The sequence below is a fragment of the Triticum dicoccoides genome, chromosome 3B (genome assembly GCF_002162155.2).
Source record: "Triticum dicoccoides isolate Atlit2015 ecotype Zavitan chromosome 3B, WEW_v2.0, whole genome shotgun sequence".
Taxonomy (NCBI): domain Eukaryota; kingdom Viridiplantae; phylum Streptophyta; class Magnoliopsida; order Poales; family Poaceae; genus Triticum; species Triticum dicoccoides.
The window spans coordinates 226,158,443-226,178,320 of NC_041385.1; the positions used below are offsets into that span (position 1 = coordinate 226,158,443).

The window sequence follows — 19,878 nt, forward strand, 5'->3', positions numbered from 1 at the left end:
TCGAGAGGGGTGTGACGTACCACAAAACGGCCTCCACAGGGTACTGTTTCATCCAGCGCCAACTGCCTACGGCCTCCATGAGGTCTTGTTCAGTAAGCGAAGGGCTCGTCGTGCACGCGTGTGTATGAGAGAAGCATGCAAACCACCCCTCCCGACCACCCAATGTATACCAGAAATCCTCGAAAAATTCCCGCCTTCACTTCTACCATAATTTTTTAGGTCATGGACACCCAAAGAATGTCATGCAGGTGCGCCTCCAGCCTGGCTAGGACGAAAAGCTCATTTCCTGTCATATTGTTTTATCATGGAACTAGGTGCCCACCACATCCATGATGATACGTGTTTTTATCACAATTATCCTCACTTCCAGGATGGAATTTTTTTGTTCTGGCCATAATGTCATGGATGTGTCTTTTTCTTGTAGTGAAATATTCAGACAAAAGTATTGGGTGTTTAATGACTAAACCTCATTTGCCCCCAGGGAATTTTTTTCTGCTACCATACTAACCCCTTCTCTCACTGCTGTCCGGAATAGCATTCCATGTTGTCCTCGCTCTTTTACCTTCTCCCTGATCGATCTAGATGATCTTGGGTACCTGCAGGGCCTTAGAACGAAAAGAAGACAAGAGACAACTCCGTGGAATCGGATAAATACAAATAACGTCAAATACACAAAGTCATTCCAGTGATCACATGCACAAATACATAGGGTCACAAGGCCTTGCCTCAATACACTGCCTTACCGAATTACTCACACGTTGCGACCGGATCGAAGATGAACTCATTGAAGACGACATCAAGATGAATGATTGATTTATAATATGTCTTACAATAGTTGCTAGATGCGATACAAATTACAATTGGAGATGGATGGCTGCGGTGATGATTGTGGTGGAGGCTATGGAGATGAAATGGTAAATGATGGCAGCTGGGGTTGGAAGATGGGTTTTTGGTTCTACATTTCATGAATGATGCCCTCACTATTGATATTCTGGTGTTCGCCCCTTTATAGAAGTTGGTCACGTGGACAATTTGAGCTGGCGGCATGTGGTACGAGCGGGTGCGCTCATACCATGCGCCGCCTTGCACTCCATGAAAGCCTGTTGCTCCTCCTATTGACTTGCCTCTTCCACCCAACTTTGGATTTGCTTGTATATGATGATATCCTTCCATGTTTAGTCCCTTTTCCCGCAGAAACACATAAACAAAGGGTTTCATGATCTCTTGCAATCGTTAGTCATTATTGTCAATATCAGAGTGATTTTCTTGGAAAAATTCCGGAATTAGCCGGTTTAAACAACGGTGCAATGACCGCAAAAATATCACTCATCAACCTCCCTGAACTTAAACCTTGATTGTCCTCAAGAAATAAAAAAATTCAACCATAAGGAACTTAGTTTAAAACAAAATAACGAGAAGGTTTTGGTTCACTTACAATCAGTATGCCTAGATAGCCCTCCGCTTTCTTGAAGAGCATCTATGATTGCATATAGCTAATCCGTTTCTTCAAACGTCGGCAAACACGGTTGGGTGTGCGGAATAGTTATCGGTCATCCCACAAATTTTTGTTTTGACAACATGGTACCTCATTTAGTAAACCTCAAATCCATCCAACCACATGCATCGTAAACTATCACCATGATCCAACACAAAGCGTCCTGGTACTATATCAATACATGCGATAGGACAACAAAAAATTGCCACGTTCTACTAGCTATGGACAAAGATCATTGACGGCTGCCCTTGCCCTACCTTGTGTGGGCGTCCTTGGCGTCTTTGTCGCGGGCGTAGCTCTCGAAAACGCGAAATGGATCAAGCCGGATCTGCTTCTCGTCAGAGTTGTCCGAGTCGTCACTGTCTTCTTTCTCCTCTTTGGGGGGCAGTCCGGCCATGGCACAGACCGCTTAGTTTTGCTCCCGAACGAGAGCATGCGTGTTCCTCCTTTGTCGCTTCTGGACGATGCGGGCATGGACGACTTCCTCGTCCAAGGCAGCGCGCGCCGCCGCATCGGTCGTCTTTGCCTCTGCAGTTCCGGCAGCGAGGCGGTCCTCAGCCTTCCACAGCCTCCCCTTCACACGACGGGTACACCGGTCCTTGTAACACTCAAGTTCCTCTAGCCTCCCACAGCCTCTCCTTCACACGACGGGTACACCGGTCCTTGTAACACTCAAGTGCCTCCGCACCGGAGATGGGGCGGGAGACGGACCTCGAGCCTTCAGCCCCCGCGGATTCGAGCGCCGGTTGCGCCGGCGCAACGGATTCCCGCTGGATCGAATCCGACCTCGGTTGGGCGCACTCTTCCGGGAATGGCGGAGGGTCATGCAGACGACCATAACCTCCTGCTCCCCGCATGGGACGCTGCCCTAGTCGATGGATCAGGAGTGGTCGGAGTCGATCCGCTGCCCGCCATGCTAGAGAAACGAGCTTCTACCCGACCGATTAGCCCAGGCCGGAAATCGCTAGAAGGGAGCTTGAGGGCGGACTGAAGAGGGATGCCTAAAATTTGATCCTAGATGCGGATGAGAACGAATATATATGGAGTCGAGGTGGGACAACGTGGGCTAGATCTGACATGACGGATGCGTGCGCCGGGTCCCTCCGTATCCGCCTAGATTTCGGCTGGACGTGATTACCCCATACACCTAGGGCCGGTACGTGACGTCGAGTCGGAATTGTGTGACCGGTGAGTACCAGGCCATTCGCGCGGGCGTAGGGGTTTGGGAGCCCGGTTGTAGATGCTGTAGGTATACTGTATGTTCTTTTGTGAGTTGTGACATAGCGCATGGCTGTGTTGGTCAAAGCTGCGTTTGCCGAACTCCTGCAACGCACCACGCCTCCCAAGCTGCTCGTCTGCTCCGCAGACACCAAAACGGCAACTGCCAAAGGCCATCGTGTAAAGCCTACAGAGCTCAGTCCAACGACTCGTCTCGTCGTCGTACCTGCAAAGCCACGACAAAAGCCCTAGAATTACTGCCACGGAGAAAAGAAAGAGAGGAGCGATTCAAACTCGTAGTACAAACGCATCAACCCCCAATCCACTTATCAGTTTAGTTCATCAATCCCCTCGTGGAGAGAACCCCTGGAAATTAGGCGGCTAAAACCCTACTACTACCCTCCCACACATTCCCATCGTTCACGGGCATCGGCATCACTCCACTCCACCCTTCTCCGCTCGCTTTCGCTCCGCTCTCCTGCCAAAATGGCTCCGCCGGCGTGGGTCATCCTGGGCGCCGTCCCGCGCGTGTCGGAGCAGCAGGACGCGGACCTCTCCCTCGACCTCGCCGCGCCGCCGCGCGTCTCTGCCCTCACCGTGCCCCCGCGCGTGTCCCCCGTCCAGGCCGACCCCACCAGCGGCGCCTGCCCCTGGGTTGTCACCGCGGACCCTGCCTCCGGCCTCCTCCTCCTCTGCGCCCCGCCGCCCCCTCCCGCTCCCACTCCACCTCTCCCGCCGGCCTACCGCAACGGGAGGCTCGTCCTCAACATCACCGACATCGAGCGCCGGCCGCCTGCCTACTTCGTCTGCGACGTCGCCTCCGCCACCGCCTTCCGCCTCCCGCAACCCGGCCGCGACCCGAGGGGGCTAGGTTCGGAGATCAATGCGCTGAACCTCGGCGTCGTCGCTGCCCCAGGAGCCGGAGGTGGTGCGCTGCGCTACATGGTCGTCGAGTTCCGCTACATGTTCGCAGACAAGCACGCCACGCTCCTCTGCTTCTCGTCCGACACCGGCGAGTGGGTGTGGAAGCCGGTGCACAACCCCCTGGGGCACTGGATTTGGGGCAGAGACGGCGTCGTCGCCCACGATGGCAAACTCTGGTGGGTGGATCTCGCCGGGGGGCTCATCTTCTGCGACCCTTTCGCGGATGCGCCGGTGCTGGACATCGTCCCGCTCCCAGAAAGCGACTGCTATCTGCCTGGTGCCTCGTGCGCCCACTGCGCCGGGAGACCGGCGGCCTACCGCCGGTTCGTGCAGGTGAGCGCTGGCAAGTTCCGGTGCGTGGAGTGGAGCTCTCGCAGCGACGACGAGGCACCCATGACGGTCAGCATGTGGACGCTGAATGATCCGGAGTCCAAGGAGTGGGTTGTCGGAGTAATGGGCCACGGGTAGGCTGACCCGGGACCCAAGATCTTTCAAGACATCGGGGCAGGCCGCGCCCCTCAGCCGAGTCCCAGCCAGCGACCTTCGAGAAGGCCGAGTCCCCGCTGGCGACCTTTGGAGGAGCCGAGTCCTTAGACGGCGACCTTCGAAGAAGCCGAGTCCTCAGACGGCGACTCTAAAACAAGCCGACTCCGGGCTTGCGACCTTTCAAGAGGCCGACTGTGAGAGTCGGCCCGCGACCTTACACGAAGACCGATGCGGGGTACAGCCCCGACGTGGCCGTCCCCTCAAGCCCACGGGAGGAAGGCATGGCTACAGTGTGCCGCATCACCAGGAGATCTCCGGTGAGGCGCGGCACTGTTGCCATGCCACCCCTGACCTCAGCCACAGTGCACGAGGCACTGTGCCCACGACGGCGGCATGTACGTCCCGGAGATCGCCGGCCCCCCCGTCAGTGGGAGAGAAGAAGATGGCCGGAGAGTCCGAAGACGGCCCTGCGGGAGTCGGCCTCCCCAGAGTCGGCCGCCTCCCGACCAGGGCCCCACAAGCCATAAACCAGATTGGACGGGGAGTGGCGACAGTGATCGCTTGACAGACGGCGACACTGTTCCCACGACCCCATGACCGAGCCTGCGTCATCAGGAGAGCTGCACAGTGTTCTGCCTGTCCGCGGGGCCCGCCAGTCGGCGGGCCCCAGAAGCCGGCAGGGAGGACGGCTGCAAGAGAGACTAACGGCTGGGGGCCACGCCCAGTCAGATTACCGTTGTACCCCCGGGGGGTAGGCCTATATAAACCCCCCGGGGCACCCATGCAAAGGGTTCGGCCCTGGATAGGCTTTAGACACATAGAGGAAAGGGAAAGAGCTAGCCTTGCTCCTTCCTGCCACCCGAAACACCTCAAGGAGCACCTCTGTACTGTCATACCATAGTGATCATGCGGAGACCCCGCAGAGCAGCAGTAGGGGTGTTATCTCCCCGGAGAGCCACGAAGCTGGGTAAGATTCGCCGGCGTGCATGTCTGCGCCTTATCCCGTTTCCAGGCACCGGCGGCGTTCTACTCGCCCCCACCATGATAAGCCACCCGTTGGCATATGTCGCATCCAACCCTCGACATTTGGCGCCCACCATGGGGCGAGGTGCACCGTCGTCCGGAGATCTGTTTTGGACGGGAACCCTCTTCCTCCCTGGCAAGCGCAGCCAGCCCGGCTCGCCAGATGGAGTCTGCATCGACGCGCTGCGCGGCGCCGAAGCCGCCTGCGCTGCCAGCGGCCTCGCCAAACTCATTGGCGAGGTGCGCCTCTCCGACGAGCCTGCACCGAGCGCAGGCACGGGTGGCCCCGAGAACCTTCTCGCGGGCCTCCTCGACCAACTCCACGTCGCCGGCGAGCCTGCCGTAGATTTGGAGTCCGTAGGCTCCTCTGACCCGATGTTGGTCGACTCCGACGCCGTATCGCTTGATATCTCCCCCACCAACGTGGTGGTCTACGACGAGCCGCTTCCGTACGAGGAGAGTGGCGGAAGTGCCGTCACGGAGGTGCTCGTCATCGGCCACGGCGAGCACTCTGGCGAAGACGCCCAGGACCCGCTGCCAGCGGCCCTGCAAGACCTGACCGCGCCTATTCCAGAGGACGCGGACGCCGAGACGCTGGAAGAACGCCGCCTTCAGCTCATCGAAGGCGCCAAGAAGTTGGCAAGCATGAGACGCTTGTCCGAAGCATACCAGCGCGAGATGGATCGTGCTGTAGGCGGCTCGCCGGCTCCGACTGGGCCGAGCCGTCTAGGTGCGGTCCGTGAACGCGGCGTGGCCATCGCCGATTTGTTCGGGGCGAAACGCCCCGTGTACGCCACCCCTGCGGAGAACATCCGCGCCGCCCAGGCGGCGACCGAAGAACTGAGGAACCTCGAAGGCGAAGAGCGCCGTGTAATAACGGAGCGAGTCCAGCAGCTCCTCGATGCGGTTGCTGCGCAGAACGCGGCAGGCGGCCGCGCAGACGCGCAGCAGCATCCGAACGACGACTTACCCCCTCGCCGAGACCAAGGCGCGACCTCCCGGACGCCGACTGGCGGAGTCCGCGGAAGGAAAGAGAAGGAGCCGGCTGCTAGCCACAGCCGGACGCGCATCACCATCGAGCGTGACCAAGACGGCCGCCCCAGAGCCGTGGAGCGACGGGACGATTATCTGCCTCCCCCGCCCCAAAGAGAACGGCGAGTTTCTCCGCCGCCTGTTGAGCATCCGACTCTCGGAGGTCGCCTTGGCCGCCGAGAGGGAGTCGGAGAGAATGATGCCCGCCACCGGATCGACCGACTCCACAGATCCCTGGCGTTAGAAGAAGAAGATGAGTTGGGTCCGCCTTGCTTCGGGCCCCGCATCAGAAACGAGCCCTTCCCCAAAGGGTTCACGCTCCCCCGAGATACGCCCAAGTACACCGGCTTCGTGAAGTCGGAGGATTGGCTGATAGACTACTCCACAGCCGTCAACATCGCCAACGGCAACAAGCGAGTCGCCGTGAAGTATGTTCCTCTCATGCTCCAGGGCACGGCCCGGACATGGCTGAACAGCCTGAAGCCCCGCAGCATCAATAGCTGGGTCGACTTTACTGAAGCCTTCATACGCAACTTCACCAGCACGTACAAGCGACCTCCCAAGCCGCGCCAACTCTCCTTGTGCGTGCAAGGCCCCGAAGAATCAACACGCGACTACCTCACGCGCTGGGGCGAGCTCCGAAACTCCTGCGAAGGCGTGCACGAGGTGCAGGCCATTGAGTACTTCACGGCCAGGTGCCGAGAGGGCACCCTCCTCAAGCACAAGCTCCTCTGCGACGAGCCCGAAACCCTCGACGAACTGCTAGTCATAGCAGACAAGTACGCCACGGCCGACTCCTCTATGAAGACGGAGATCCAAGTCAACGCGGCTGGCAAAGTGACTCCCCAGGATCCCAGAACCCCGGCTGGAGATGCCAGCCGGCGACAGCAACAGAACGACAACAAGCGTAAAGCCCCACAGCCGACTTCCAACAGTCGGCAGGTCGCGGCAGTGGAAGATCAGCAACCGGAAGGGCAGCCTCCGGCCAAGCGGCAGAAAGGCGGCAAGTCCAACTGGTTGCCGGCCTTCTCCTATGAGCAGACTCTGGATGGTCCTTGCAAGTTCCACAGCGGCGCGAAGCCGTCGAACCATACCACCAGAAAGTGCCACTGGCTCGCCAGGATCGCCAAGGGAGACGGCCTTGCCCCTCCGCCGCCTGCGGGGCCGCCGCCTCCGCCCCCGCCCCAGCAGCCGGCGGCTCGGCCAGTCGGCGCAGTCCAAGACGAGTTCCCAGAAGAGCACAGAGCATACGTAGTGTTCACCAGTCTGGCAGATGATCGGCGCAGCAGGCGCCAACAGCAGCAAGAAGTCAACGCAGTAGCAACAGAGGCCCCTGAGTTCATGCATTGGTCCGAGAAGCCTATCAGCTGGAGTCGGGCAGATCACCCAGAGGTGATGCCGAGTCCGGGCTCCTACGCCTTGGTTTTAGGTGCGACCTTGGCCACTGATAGGCGGACCGCCCGTTTCTCACGGGTCCTGATAGACGGAGGCAGCAGCATAAACATCCTATACAAGGACACCATGGAGAAGCTCGGAATCAGGCGGAGGCAGCTGCAGAGAAGCCGCACCGTGTTTCATGGAATCGTACCCGGCCTCTCCTGTTCACCAATTGGCAAGATTCTGATAGACGTCCTCTTCGGAGACAAAGATTACTTTCGCCGAGAGCCTGTCTGGTTCGAGGTGGTAGACTTGGAGAGCCCGTACCACGCCCTGCTTGGCCGACCAGCCTTGGCCAAGTTCATGGCGGTTCCCCATTACGCCTACCTTAAGATGAAGATGCCGAGTTCCAAGGGGATCCTGACCATTGCCGGCGACTACAGGAAGTCGTCCGCCTGCGCGACCGAGAGCAGTCGGGTAGCCGAGTCTTTGGTGATCGCGGCTGAGAAGCGGCTCCTTGACCGTGTCGTGGCGATGGCTGGGAAGCAGCCGGAGATGTCGCCTGACCCCAAGGAGTCGGAAGCAGAAGGATCGTTCAAGCCGGCTAAAGAAACCAAGAAGATACCCTTGGACCCGGAGCACCCAGAGAAGTACGCTGTCATAGGCACCGGTCTTGACAGCAAATAGGAAGGCGAGCTCGTCGATTTCCTCCGTGAGAATCGGGACATCTTCGCGTGGTCCCCCAAGGACATGCCAGGTGTACCGACGGAATTCGCCGAGCACAAGCTACACGTCAGGCCAGATGTGAAGCCCGTCAGGCAGCCCTTGCGCCGCCTGTCAGAAGAGAAGAGAAGAGTTGTGGGAGAAGAGATAGCCCGGCTCCTGGCAGCCGGATTCATCATGGAGGTGTTTTTTCCGGAGTGGTTAGCCAACCCTGTGCTGGTGTTGAAGAAGAATAAGCAGTGGCGGATGTGCATAGACTACACCAGCCTCAATAAAGCCTGGCCAAATGATCCATTTGCTCTGCCAAGGATCGATCAAGTGATAGACTCCACAGCCGGATGCGAGTTGTTGAGTTTCCTAGACGCATATTCAGGGTATCACCAGATCAAGCTGAATCCAGCAGACAGACTGAAGACCGCATTCATCACGCCGTTTGGAGCCTTCTGCTACCTGACAATGATGTTTGGCTTAAGGAATGCCGGCGCCACCTTTCAGCGTTGCATGCAGAAGTGCCTCTTCAAGCAACTCGGCAGAAACGCCCATGTTTATGTGGATGATGTGGTGGTGAAGACGGAGAAGCGTGGGACGCTGCTGGAAGACCTCAAAGAGACCTTTGAAAATCTGCGCCGATTCCAGATCAAACTCAACCCTGAAAAGTGCGTGTTCGGAGTCCCGGCCGGCCAACTCCTCGGCTTTTTGGTCTCCGAACGCGGCATAGAGTGCAACCCCGTGAAGATCAAGGCCATTGAGAGAATGGAGGTACCCAGCCGACTGCTGGATGTGCAGAAGTTCACCGGCTGCTTGGCTTCAATCAGCCGATTCATCAGTCGGCTGGGCGAGAAAGCTCTGCCGTTGTATCAATTGATGAAGAAGACCACCTTTTTTGAGTGGAACCACAAGGCAGATGAGGCATTTCTCCAACTGAAGAAGATGCTGGCGACTCCCCCTGTGTTGGCGGCTCCGACTCCCAAAGAGCCCATGCTCTTGTACATCGCCGCCACCAGCCGGGTAGTCAGCACAGTTATTGTAGTTGAGCGCAAGGAGGAAGGCAAGGCGCTTCCGGTCCAGAGACCGGTGTATTACCTGAGCGAGGTACTGTCGACCTCCAAGCAGAACTACCCTCACTATCAGAAAATGTGCTACGGCGTGCATTTTGCCGCCAAGAAGCTGAAGCCCTACTTTCAAGAGCACCCAATCACCGTGGTCTGCACCGCTCCACTCGCCAAGATCATCGGAAGTCGAGACGCCTCCAGCCGAGTGGCCAAGTGGGCCATCGATCTGGCCCCTTACACCATCTACTACCAACCTCGCACCGCCATCAAGTCGCAGGCGCTGGCCGACTTCCTCGTCGACTGGGCCGAGACTCAGTACCTGCCACCAGCGCCCGACTCTACTCATTGGCGGCTGCACTTCGACGGCTCCAAGATGCGCACTGGCCTCGGAGCCGGCGTCGTCCTCACCTCCCCCAAGGGCGACAAGCTCAAGTACGTGCTGCAAATCCACTTCGCCGCCTCCAACAACGTTGCCGAATATGAAGCGCTCGTCCATGGACTCCGGCTTGCCAAAGAACTCGGCATTCGCCGGATCCTGTGCTACGGCGACTCCGACTTGGTGGTTCAGCAATCATCCGGCGACTGGGACACCAAAGACGCAAACATGGCAAGCTATCGCTTCCTGGTGCAGCAACTCAGTGGATACTTCGAAGGGTGCGAATTCCTTCACGTGCCGAGAAACGACAACGATCAAGCAAACGCCTTGGCACGAGTCGGCTCTACTCGCCAAGGGATACCTTCCGGCGTCGCTCTTCAGCGCCTCCTCAAGCCGTCTATCAAGCCTTCGCCAGAATCCGACTCCATCTTCGTGCCGGCTCAGCCAGAAATAGTCGGATCCGACCCCAAGGCCCCAGCAAGCGACCTCAAGAAAGCCACAGTCGGCCCGGGGACTGCGCCAGTCGGCCCGGGGACTGCGCCAGTCGGCCCGGGGATTGCGCCAGTCGGCCCGGGGACTGCGCCAGTCGGCCCGGGGACTGCGCCAGTCGGCCCGGGGACTGCGCCAGTTGGCCCGGGAGCTGCTCCAGTCGGCCCAGAGATTCCCTCAGTCCAGCAAGAGGCAGCAGAGTCCAACCCGCCGCCTCCCAGCCCAGCCACCCTTGTCCAGGTCGCTGTGGTAGCAGTTGAAGAGATAGCAGCACCTTCATGGGCGCAGCCCATCCTCAAGTTCCTAGTAAACAAGGAGCTACCAGCGGACGAGACCCTGGCTCGGCAAGTACAATGCCGAGCAGCAGCCTACACCATAGTCAACAGAGAGTTAGTCAGGCGCAGTGTTACTGGTGTTCACCAGCGCTGCGTGGAGTCAGAGCAAGGCCAAGCAATCCTCAGAGACATCCATCAGGGCGAGTGTGGCCACCATGCGGCTTCGAGGGCGCTCGTGGCCAAAGCCTTTCGGCACGGTTTCTTCTGGCCGACTGCCCTGGAAGAAGCTAAAGAGCTAGTCAAAAAATGCAAGGGGTGCCAGGTGTTTCGCTCCAAGCCCCTTCAGCCGGCCTCCACGCTGAAGACCATCCCCATTGCCTGGCCCTTCGCAGTTTGGGGCTTGGACATGGTGGGACCTTTCAAGACGGCCCGAGGCGGCCTAACTCACTTGCTTGTCGCAGTGGACAGGTTCACCAAGTGGGTGGAAGCAAAGCCCATCAAGAAATTAAACGGGCCTACAGCAGTGACCTTCATTGCTGACATCACGGTACGGTATGGCATACCGCACAGCATCATCACAGACAACGGCACCAACTTCGCCAAAGGCGCCCTGGCTCGTTTCTGCGCGACGCAGGGCATCCGACTGGACTTAGCGTCCGTTGCCCATCCGCAGTCAAACGGCCAGGTGGAACGAGCCAACGGCCTCATCCTGTCCGGCATCAAGCCTCGATTGGTCGAACCACTCGAGCGCTCGACCGGCTGCTGGGTCGAAGAGTTGCCTGCCGTCCTCTGGAGTCTGCGCACGACCCCGAACAAGTCAACCGGTTTCACACCTTTCTTCCTCATCTACGGTGCCGAAGCCGTCATTCCGACGGATATACAGTTCGACTCTCCGCGAGTCTCCATGTACACCGAAGAGGAAGCTGAAGAAGCACGCCAAGACGGCGTCGATCTGCTGGAAGAGGGCCGACTGTTGGCACTCAGTCGGTCCAGCATCTACCAGCAGAGTCTGCGCCGATACTATAATCGCAAGGTCAAGCCAAGATCATTCCAAGAGGGCGACCTTGTGCTCCGGCTGATTCAGAGAACAGCCGGCCAGCACAAGTTGTCGGCGCCTTGGGAAGGTCCCTTCATCATCAGCAAGGTGCTAGGGAACGACGCCTACTATTTGATCGACGCTCAGAAGCCTCGAGCACGCAAGAGGAACGGCCTGCGAGTGGCCGGGAAAGAAGTCTGCCAAGACAGAAGGAAAGACAATCAGAAAAAACCCAAAATCAGCCCGACACAGAGTCGGAAGGCCAAAGAAGAGAAAAAGGAATTACCGTCGACGATGTCCTAGAGCTCGTGGTAGCCGGAGGTCAGCATCGCCTCCCGGTCGGTCCAGGCGGAGCGCTCGATCTCGAACTCGGCTATGAGGGCATCTTCCCGCGACTTGGCGTCTTCCTGCGCCTTTCGGAGCAGCTCTTTCTGCTCGGCCAGCTGCGTCGCCAGCAGGTCGCGCTCTTGGACGAGCTTGTCGCACTCCTCCTCCTTGGCGCGGCGAGTGGTGTTGGCCTCGTTCAGCTGCTCCTGGAGGGCGGCATTGGCGTCTGAAGATTGAGAGACAAGAATGTCATCAGTAAAGAAGGTCGCCGGGGAGATCCGGCCCAACTACTCAGTAGTCGGCCCGAATCTTGGGGACTACAGCCCGCGGGCGCGCCAGCGCGCCCCCGCGGAGAAGGAAGAAAGGTCGCCGGAGAGATCCGGCCCGACTGCTCAGCAGTCGGCCCGAATCTCGGGGACTACAGCCCGCGGGTGCGCCAGCGCGCCCCCGCGAAGGAGGAAGAATTGGCTCACCTCGGCTTTCCGCCAGATCGGCGGTCCGCTTCCTCAGCTCTTCAACATTGCGGTTGAAGACAGTAGCGCGGAGATTGTGGTATTCCTGCAAGGTCGGCAAAGCAAAGTTAGTCTTCGGAGCTCGCCAGAAGGAGTTCCGAGTCGCCTGCTCAGCAGCCGACCCCGAACTCGGGGACTACACCCAGTGGGTGCGCTGGCGCGCCCCCACGGAAAAAGACAGAAACTAAAAAAGGAAAAACGGAACATACCCGGACGGAGGTCCGCAGGGCCAGATGCGCCTTGGTGTAGAGTTGGAGGGCGTCGCCCTCTTTGCGCAGCTTCGATTGGACGTCCAGAAGGGCCTGGTTCAGAGGGCCGGTGCCGCCTTCACGCAGCCAGCCGGTGGGCGCGGTACTTGAGGCCTCGACGTCCAAGTTCGCCGAGCTCGCGACGCCGGTTTCCCGAACTCGCGGCGCTGAGTTCGTCCTCTCAATCCGGCGGCGCGCTGGCGCGGCGACCTGAAGAAGTAGTTGCGCGTCGGCGTCGTCCACAGTTGGAGGATCCTGCGGATCCACCGGCTGTTTGCCGTGCGGCCTTGAGGATGGAGGAGGCGGAGGCGGCGGGGGCGGTGCTTGAGTATCCGAGCCGGAGGCGTCGCCGCCCTCCTCCGCGAGAGGGTTTGCGGTGCCGACCTCCCCGGTCTGCCCCGTGAACTCAGGGGGCGGCGGCGCCGACGACAGTGGGGGGACGAGCATTGCCGATCGACGACGCGCGACCTCCTCGGCATGCCGCGTTGCCGCAGCCGCAGCCACGGCCTCCTCCAGGTGCCGCTGGGTGTTGGCGGCCGCCTTCTCGGCCTCCGCCTTCTCTAGGCGGTCGGCCTCCTCCTCCTCGCGCTTCTCTCGCGCGTTCCGTGCCGTCGCCTCCCGAAGGTCGGCGGCGGGATCAATCCGCCGTGTGTTGGCAGACGTCTCCACCGACCCCATGACGGAAGGGACGGCGGCTCTCTCAAGGGAGAGGGGAGCGCTGGAGAAGATTGGAGGGAAATCAGAAAGACTCAAGCAAGATCCAGAAAAGAAATGAAGGAGTAAGGGACTTACGAAGAAACTAGGGCGGCCTTCTCACTTCCTTTCGGAAGCGGTTGGCCTTCGCGGCCGCCTCCTCCCGCTTGGTCGCGGCGGCGGCTCCATTGAACTTCTTCGACTTGCCGCCGGGCACACTCGGCCCGGCGTGATGCCTCTTCGCGCCGGCTTGGCTGGAGGAGCCGGCTCTCGGCTGGCGGCGCGGGGCGACTTCTGCGTCGGCGTCACCCTCGGGCCAGTCGGCGAAGGTCGCCGACGGTCTGAGGCCGCCGTCTTCCCCCTCTCCGCCGCCTTCGGCGTCGGCCTCCAGCGCCGCAGCCCCCAAGTCGGGGTCGTCGATGTCACTGACCTCGCGGTCGGGGACGTAGTCGCGCGGCTCTCTTGTAGCGCCGGCTGCGGGCGCCGTGAGAGGGTTCTGCTCAGAAGACACCAACAAAGATCAGAGCTCGAAGTCAAACGTGAAGAAGATCGAAATACAGACGGAAGCAACTTACCATTAGAGGGGGGTTGTCGCGCGAGTACGGCTCCTTGCCGAACTGCCACTCTTCCGTGAACCCGCAGTGGGCGATGTGGTTCACCAAGTTCGCCACCTCTCCACGCGGCATGTCCTTGGTGCACAGTCGGCTTGGATCGCGCCGGCCGCTCATCTGACAGATGAGGTGAGGCCGGCCCTGGAGCGGAAGAACCCGGCGCGCCACGAAGGTGGCCAGGAGATCGGAGGCGACGAGCCCCTCTGACTGCAGCATGACTCGGAGTCGCGCCACGGCGCCAACTCCGGGGGCCGAAAGCGACTTCGACCGATGGGACCAACTGGGCAGCCGGCCAGTCAGTGGCTCGGGGTTGAAGGGCGGCAGGTTGACCCAGTCGCCGTCGGTGGAGACGTTCTTCACGTAGAAGTACGTCTTCTGCCACATCTTCACCGATTTCACCAGCGGGATGGGCGGAAAAGGGTTGTCGGCCGTCGTGCGCCGCACCGCGATGTAGGTGCCGCACTGTGCCGGCGTGTCGGCGGCCTGAGTGCCGAGCTTCGAAGAGAAGAACTCCCCCCACAGCTCGAGGGTGGGGAGAACGCCGATGTAGCCTTCGCACAAGGTGGCGAAGGCGGAGAGAAGCACCACCGCGTTGGGGGTGAGGTGGTGCGGCTGCAGGCTATGAAACTCGAGGAAAGAACGGAAGAATCCGCTCGCTGGGAGCCCCAGCCCGCGCATGAGGTGCGAGCGGAAGATGACCCGCTCGCCCTCCGCCGGCGAGGGCCGGATCTCTCCCGCCGGCGCGGGACGGGCCTGCACCAAGTCCGCGCTCGGGAGACGGCGGGTCTGGCGAAGGAACTCGATGTCCTCCGCCCCCACATCCGAGCCGTCCCACACGCCGGAGCGCGAGGTGGGGGGCGCGACGGAAGAAGAGCTCATCGCCGGCGAGAAGGGGCACTTTGGCTCGCGGCGGAGGGAGAAAGCTGCGGCTCGCGGCGAAGGAAGAAGGAAGGGCAGGGGAGCGGGGGAAAGGGTGCGCGTGCATTTCCGCCCGCTCCCTCCCGCCTACTTATAGCCCAACGGGCTGAGAAGCCGAGGGGGCGACGTGGGGATTAACTGCGCCCGCGGCCCCACGCCGCCCACGATCAACCCCCCACGAAGTTACTGCGCGCAGTAACGGCGTGGGGATGCCAACCGCCCTCGGCCACAGCGGATCCGCTCGAGAGCCGAGGCGCGGTAGTGGCGGGCCCCGCCTGACGGCCCGTCCCGTCGCTCGCGTGGGCAAGCAGACTATCGCCTCCACGTGGCGCCGTGCGATAGGACCACCTCAATAATGGCAGGGAAGCGTAACCGATACGCCGCCAGTTTCCCGCCACGACTTGCGAAGCGGCGGCTCCTCACGGAGCCAATCCGGCTTCGGCGAGGCGGCCCTGTGAAACAGCGGCCGAGTCTCAGAGTCGGCGCTGGGAAGATTGAAACTGCCGAAGCCCCACAAGGCGGCGCCCGCTGGGCTTCGCCAGCTTCGGGGACTACTGTCGGAGTAATGGGCCACGGGTAGGCTGACCCGGAACCCAAGATCTTTCAAGACATCGGGGCAGGCCACGCCCCTCAGCCGAGTCCCAGTCGGCGACCTTCGAGAAGGCGGAGTCCCCGCTGGCGACCTTTGGAGGAGCCGAGTCCTTAGACGGCGACCTTCGAAGAAGCCGAGTCCTCAGACGGCGACTCTGAAACAAGCCGACTCCGGGCTTGCGACCTTTCAAGAGGCCGACTGTGAGAGTCGGCCCGCGACCTTACACGAAGACCGATGCGGGGTACAGCCCCGACGTGGCCGTCCCCTCAAGCCCACGGGAGGAAGGCATGGCTACAGTGTGCCGCATCACCAGGAGATCTCCGGTGAGGCGCGGCACTGTTGCCATGCCACCCCTGACCTCAGCCACAGTGCACGAGGCACTGTGCCCACGACGGCGGCATGTACGGCCCGGAGATCGCCGGGCCCCCCGTCAGTGGGAGAGAAGAAGATGGCCGGAGAGTCCGAAGACGGCCCTGCGGGAGTCGGCCTCCCCAGAGTCGGCCGCCTCCCGACCAGGGCCCCACAAGCCATAAACCAGATTGGACGGGAAGTGGCGACAGTGATCGCTTGACAGACGGCGGCACTGTTCCCACGACCCCATGACCGAGCCTGCGTCATCAGGAGAGCTGCACAGTGTTCTGCCTGTCCGCGGGGCCCGCCAGTCGGCGGGCCCCAGAAGCCGGCAGGGAGGACGGCTGCAAGAGAGACTGACGGCTGGGGGCCACGCCCAGTCAGATTACCGTTGTACCCCCGGGGGGTAGGCCTATATAAACCCCCCGGGGCACCCATGCAAATGGTTCGGCCCTGGATAGGCTTTAGACACATAGAGGAAAGGGAAAGAGCTAGCCTTGCTCCTTCCTGCCACCCGAAACAGCTCAAGGAGCACCTCTGTACTGTCATACCATAGTGATCATGTGGAGACCCCGCAGAGCAGCAGTAGGGGTGTTATCTCCCCGGAGAGCCCCGAAGCTGGGTAAGATTCGCCGGCGTGCATGTCTGTGCCTTATCCCGTTTCCAGGCACCGGTGACGTTCTACTCGCCCTCACCATGATAAGCCACCCGTTGGCATATGTCGCATCCAACCCCCGACATGGGTGCTGGAGTATAAGGTGAGCTTTCAGGAGATCTGGGCCGACGACAGCTACAAGGCTGCCGGCCGGACGGAGAAGAACCCCACGTTCGCGCTCGTCCACCCCATGAATCCGGAAGTGCTCTACTTCTTCCTGGAGGAGCACCTCTTCGGCGTGGACCTGCGCGCCAAGAGGGTTGTGGAGTGCGGCGTGTACGAGATGGTGGTGCCACCGTCAGGGAAGCCCCCCAACTGTTTCTCCGTCCGCGCATTGGAGCTGCCGATCGCGCTTTCCGCAGGTAGCCACCCATCACACCTTCCATGGTTTCTACCCTCTATGCTGTTGAACACTGGATGTTATTTGCATTGGAATATCACTAGACACGTGCAAGCAATCACATTTCAATTGCTCCCCTCGTTTGCTAAGGTTTTAGACTCTACTTTGCCTTGCCCAATTCAATCAAAGTTGATCTGTGGGATTAGTATTCACATGTGCAAACTTGTTATGCCGTTGCTCACGTACGTATCATTATGATGCAGTCCTTAAGCTCTGTACTCCTTCTACAGTCATCCTTCTATACTACTCCCTCTGTCCCATAATGTAAGACGTTTTTTACTAGTGTCAAATTACATTATGGGACGGAGGGAGTAGTTATTTGGTTGTATTTTTCTCTTGTATTTTTTTTTGTCAGTTGTTCATCTGTTTAAATTAGTAGTAGGTATACTAGACAGCACACTTAATGCTTATTCGGCTCCTATGCTCTGTTTGCTTCCAATTGAAATTGTTCCGAGAAAAAGGCATACATGTGTTCACCTCTGATTGATCTTCTAGTAAGCCGCTGCTATATTGTCTGCATGTGCCTAAAAAGAGAGACAAAATACCTTTGTTTAGTGTCTGCACTCTTTTTAAATCCCAAAATATTCAATGTTATCTGTTGTGCAAACAAGATTCAATTAACGTTACCTGAATCACATCAGCATTGGCACACACATCCAGAAGCATGGACGTTTCGTACCAGATCTGGAAGTTGAATATACACTCTCACATCTAAACTCTGTTTTGTAATAGGATGTTGCATCGTAAATTGGAATAGTATAGAGCTCATATCGTTCAGGACTTCAGGTTGCTCCTTACGAAGGGTTTAGGCTGTTTGTTATTTGGGGTCAGAAACTTGCAATGCATAAGCAATTTATCTTGTAGGCTGTTAAACTTGTCATATTGGAGATAGCTTGTAGTGGTCACAACGTATATCCTCTTGATTGTTTGTTATCAACTTGGATAGTGGTGGACTGTAAGTATTTTTCTTTCTTATGGCACTGTAATATACTCCCTCCGTCCGGAAATACTTGTCATCAAAATGGATAAAAAAGGATGCATCTAGACATATTTTAGTTCGAGATACATCACTTTTTATCTATTTTGATGACAAGTATTTTGGGACAGAGGGAGTACATTCGATTGTTCGTCTATGGCTATTATATCTACAGGTGTACAAACCTGCAGCCACTATCTCATCTATTTTGTTCATCTATGGCTATTATACATACACCCACGTAGTCTTTGCATGTACTGAATAGTGCCACCAGTTAACTTCAAACAAACAGGTTTTCCGGAACATGGGTTACCATGCCATCACAGACTTGGCAAAGGGACACATGGATTGATTCTTTATGCTTTGGTTTTCATTTTTCCTATGTAATTACTACTGTATTTCTGAGTGGATATATAAAGCATTGATATATTTCCAAAAATAGTTATTTTAACCATTCACGCCAACGGAAAAAAATTATATGAGACCAGGTCTCATATAAACCAGGTGAGACCCGCCCTGATGGATGACATGTGACATTCACAAATCACAAAACATCTAATCTCTCCCCCCTGATTTCAGGTGGGTGTTGGGGTAGATGCTTTGTGATTTGTGAATACCACGTGTCATCCATCAGGATGGGTCTCACCTGTAACCCGTGAGACCTGGTCTCATAATTTTTTCTTCCCACGCCAACTAAGTTATTATATCCATGCATTCGTGGCAATCCCAACATTGGTTATGTTGATCAAATACTTGTTAGTTTTGACTGTGTTTCAATTGCTGTTTATGCAGGTTCGTATTCTGATGTTGGCAGTGGTCCCAACGGCGAAGAGGACGTCATTTCTTTCCCGGGTGAGCTTCATCAGAGATTTGTTATTCATGTCGATCACCACACCACACGGATATTTGTCTTCCACAGCAACGATGATGACAATGGATTTCTGTTGTGTTCTCCATGCAGGAGGAATCGCTGAGTCTGCAGATCGAGTTTGAGGAGGGATCTTGAAGCAGCATATACTTAATCTGATCAACAAGGCAATGGATTTCCATGGAGATAACTTATATCTTAGTCTTCAGTCCCTCAAGATGGTCTTGTCCTTTTGGTTGCGGCCTCTTTGGTTCTATCTACGTACCCTTGCTAATTTAGTAGTTGTAGTTTCCAACAAGATGTGAGCACTCTAATTATCTTGTTGTGTAATGAGTCTCTAGTATGCTTTAGTAGCTCGATCTCACTCGCTGCTTGATGACTTATGATTATATCATGTAGGGATGCCTGTAATGTGATTCTAAATGATTAGAGAACTTTTAAGATGCTCCCAAACGATTATGGATCATCTATTTACTTTGATCTAATGGCTAGAACGATGTATTATCTTGTACTCCCCCCGTCCCAAATGACAAGTATTTTGGAACGGAGAGAGTAGATGGTAAGAGGTGGACGGTTCAGATTTAAACTTCGTCTTACAAATGTGATCGAACGATTAGGAGTTCAAAGTGATGCCAGGTGCCATATTAGCAGTGGATAGCTGCCAGGTGCCATATTAGCAATGGATAGCCACCTGAGTTATGAGTTGTGACCAGTAGGAGTATTTGTTACCAAACAGTGGCGGATCCAGGATTTGAAGTTACCCGGGGCGGAGAAGAAACAAATAATCAAAGCCACGGTACAATCAAATAAGACAATCAAGAAAATTAATTGGCCAATACTATGCATTTAGGCAAGATGATCAACACAATGAATTGTTCAGGTAGTTTCATTCTAAAGGACTAAGCCAATAATATATACTACAAAAAATCATATAAAGTCTAACTTAAACCCTAAACCCTAAAAAAGTGTAACTTAGACTCTTGCTGGCTAAATCTTCCTATAACATCTAATTTGTAATTAATATCAGTATTCAACTTTTAAGAATTAGGTCCATGTAACAATAAATAAATAAAAATGATAGAACGGAAGACAAGAAGATTACTGGAGGGCAAAAGGAGCTGCTCTTTGCTGCTTCTGTTGGTTGCTCTCTTGCAGTTTTAAGCAGGACGTTGGGCCGTGGCGGTGACGAATGGCACGAGAAATCGGTGGCCTCCCTTCTCC

At 57.2% G+C, this 19,878-nt stretch overlaps 1 protein-coding gene across 1 annotated transcript; it reads left to right on the top strand.

Annotated features, from left to right (window-relative positions):
• Window positions 1-3,199: 3,199 nt before the first annotated feature.
• On the top strand, window positions 3,200-18,782 carry LOC119279486. The gene is made up of 5 exons (XM_037560708.1): window positions 3,200-4,081; window positions 9,758-9,766; window positions 16,511-16,775; window positions 18,582-18,641; window positions 18,751-18,782. The coding sequence occupies exons 1-5, from the start codon at window positions 3,200-3,202 to the stop codon at window positions 18,780-18,782; spliced, it is 1,248 nt and encodes a 415-aa protein (XP_037416605.1).
• Window positions 18,783-19,878: the final 1,096 nt, after the last annotated feature.

Coding starts and splice junctions, on each gene's coding strand:
- LOC119279486 (XM_037560708.1), top strand. CDS start 3,200: ATGGCTCCGCCGGCGTGGGTCATCCTGGGCGCCGTCCCGCGCGTGTCG. Junction 16,776..18,581: donor GCCGATCGCGCTTTCCGCAG/GTAGCCACCCAT, acceptor CTGTTTATGCAG/GTTCGTATTCTGATGTTGGC. Junction 18,642..18,750: donor GGACGTCATTTCTTTCCCGG/GTGAGCTTCATC, acceptor TTCTCCATGCAG/GAGGAATCGCTGAGTCTGCA.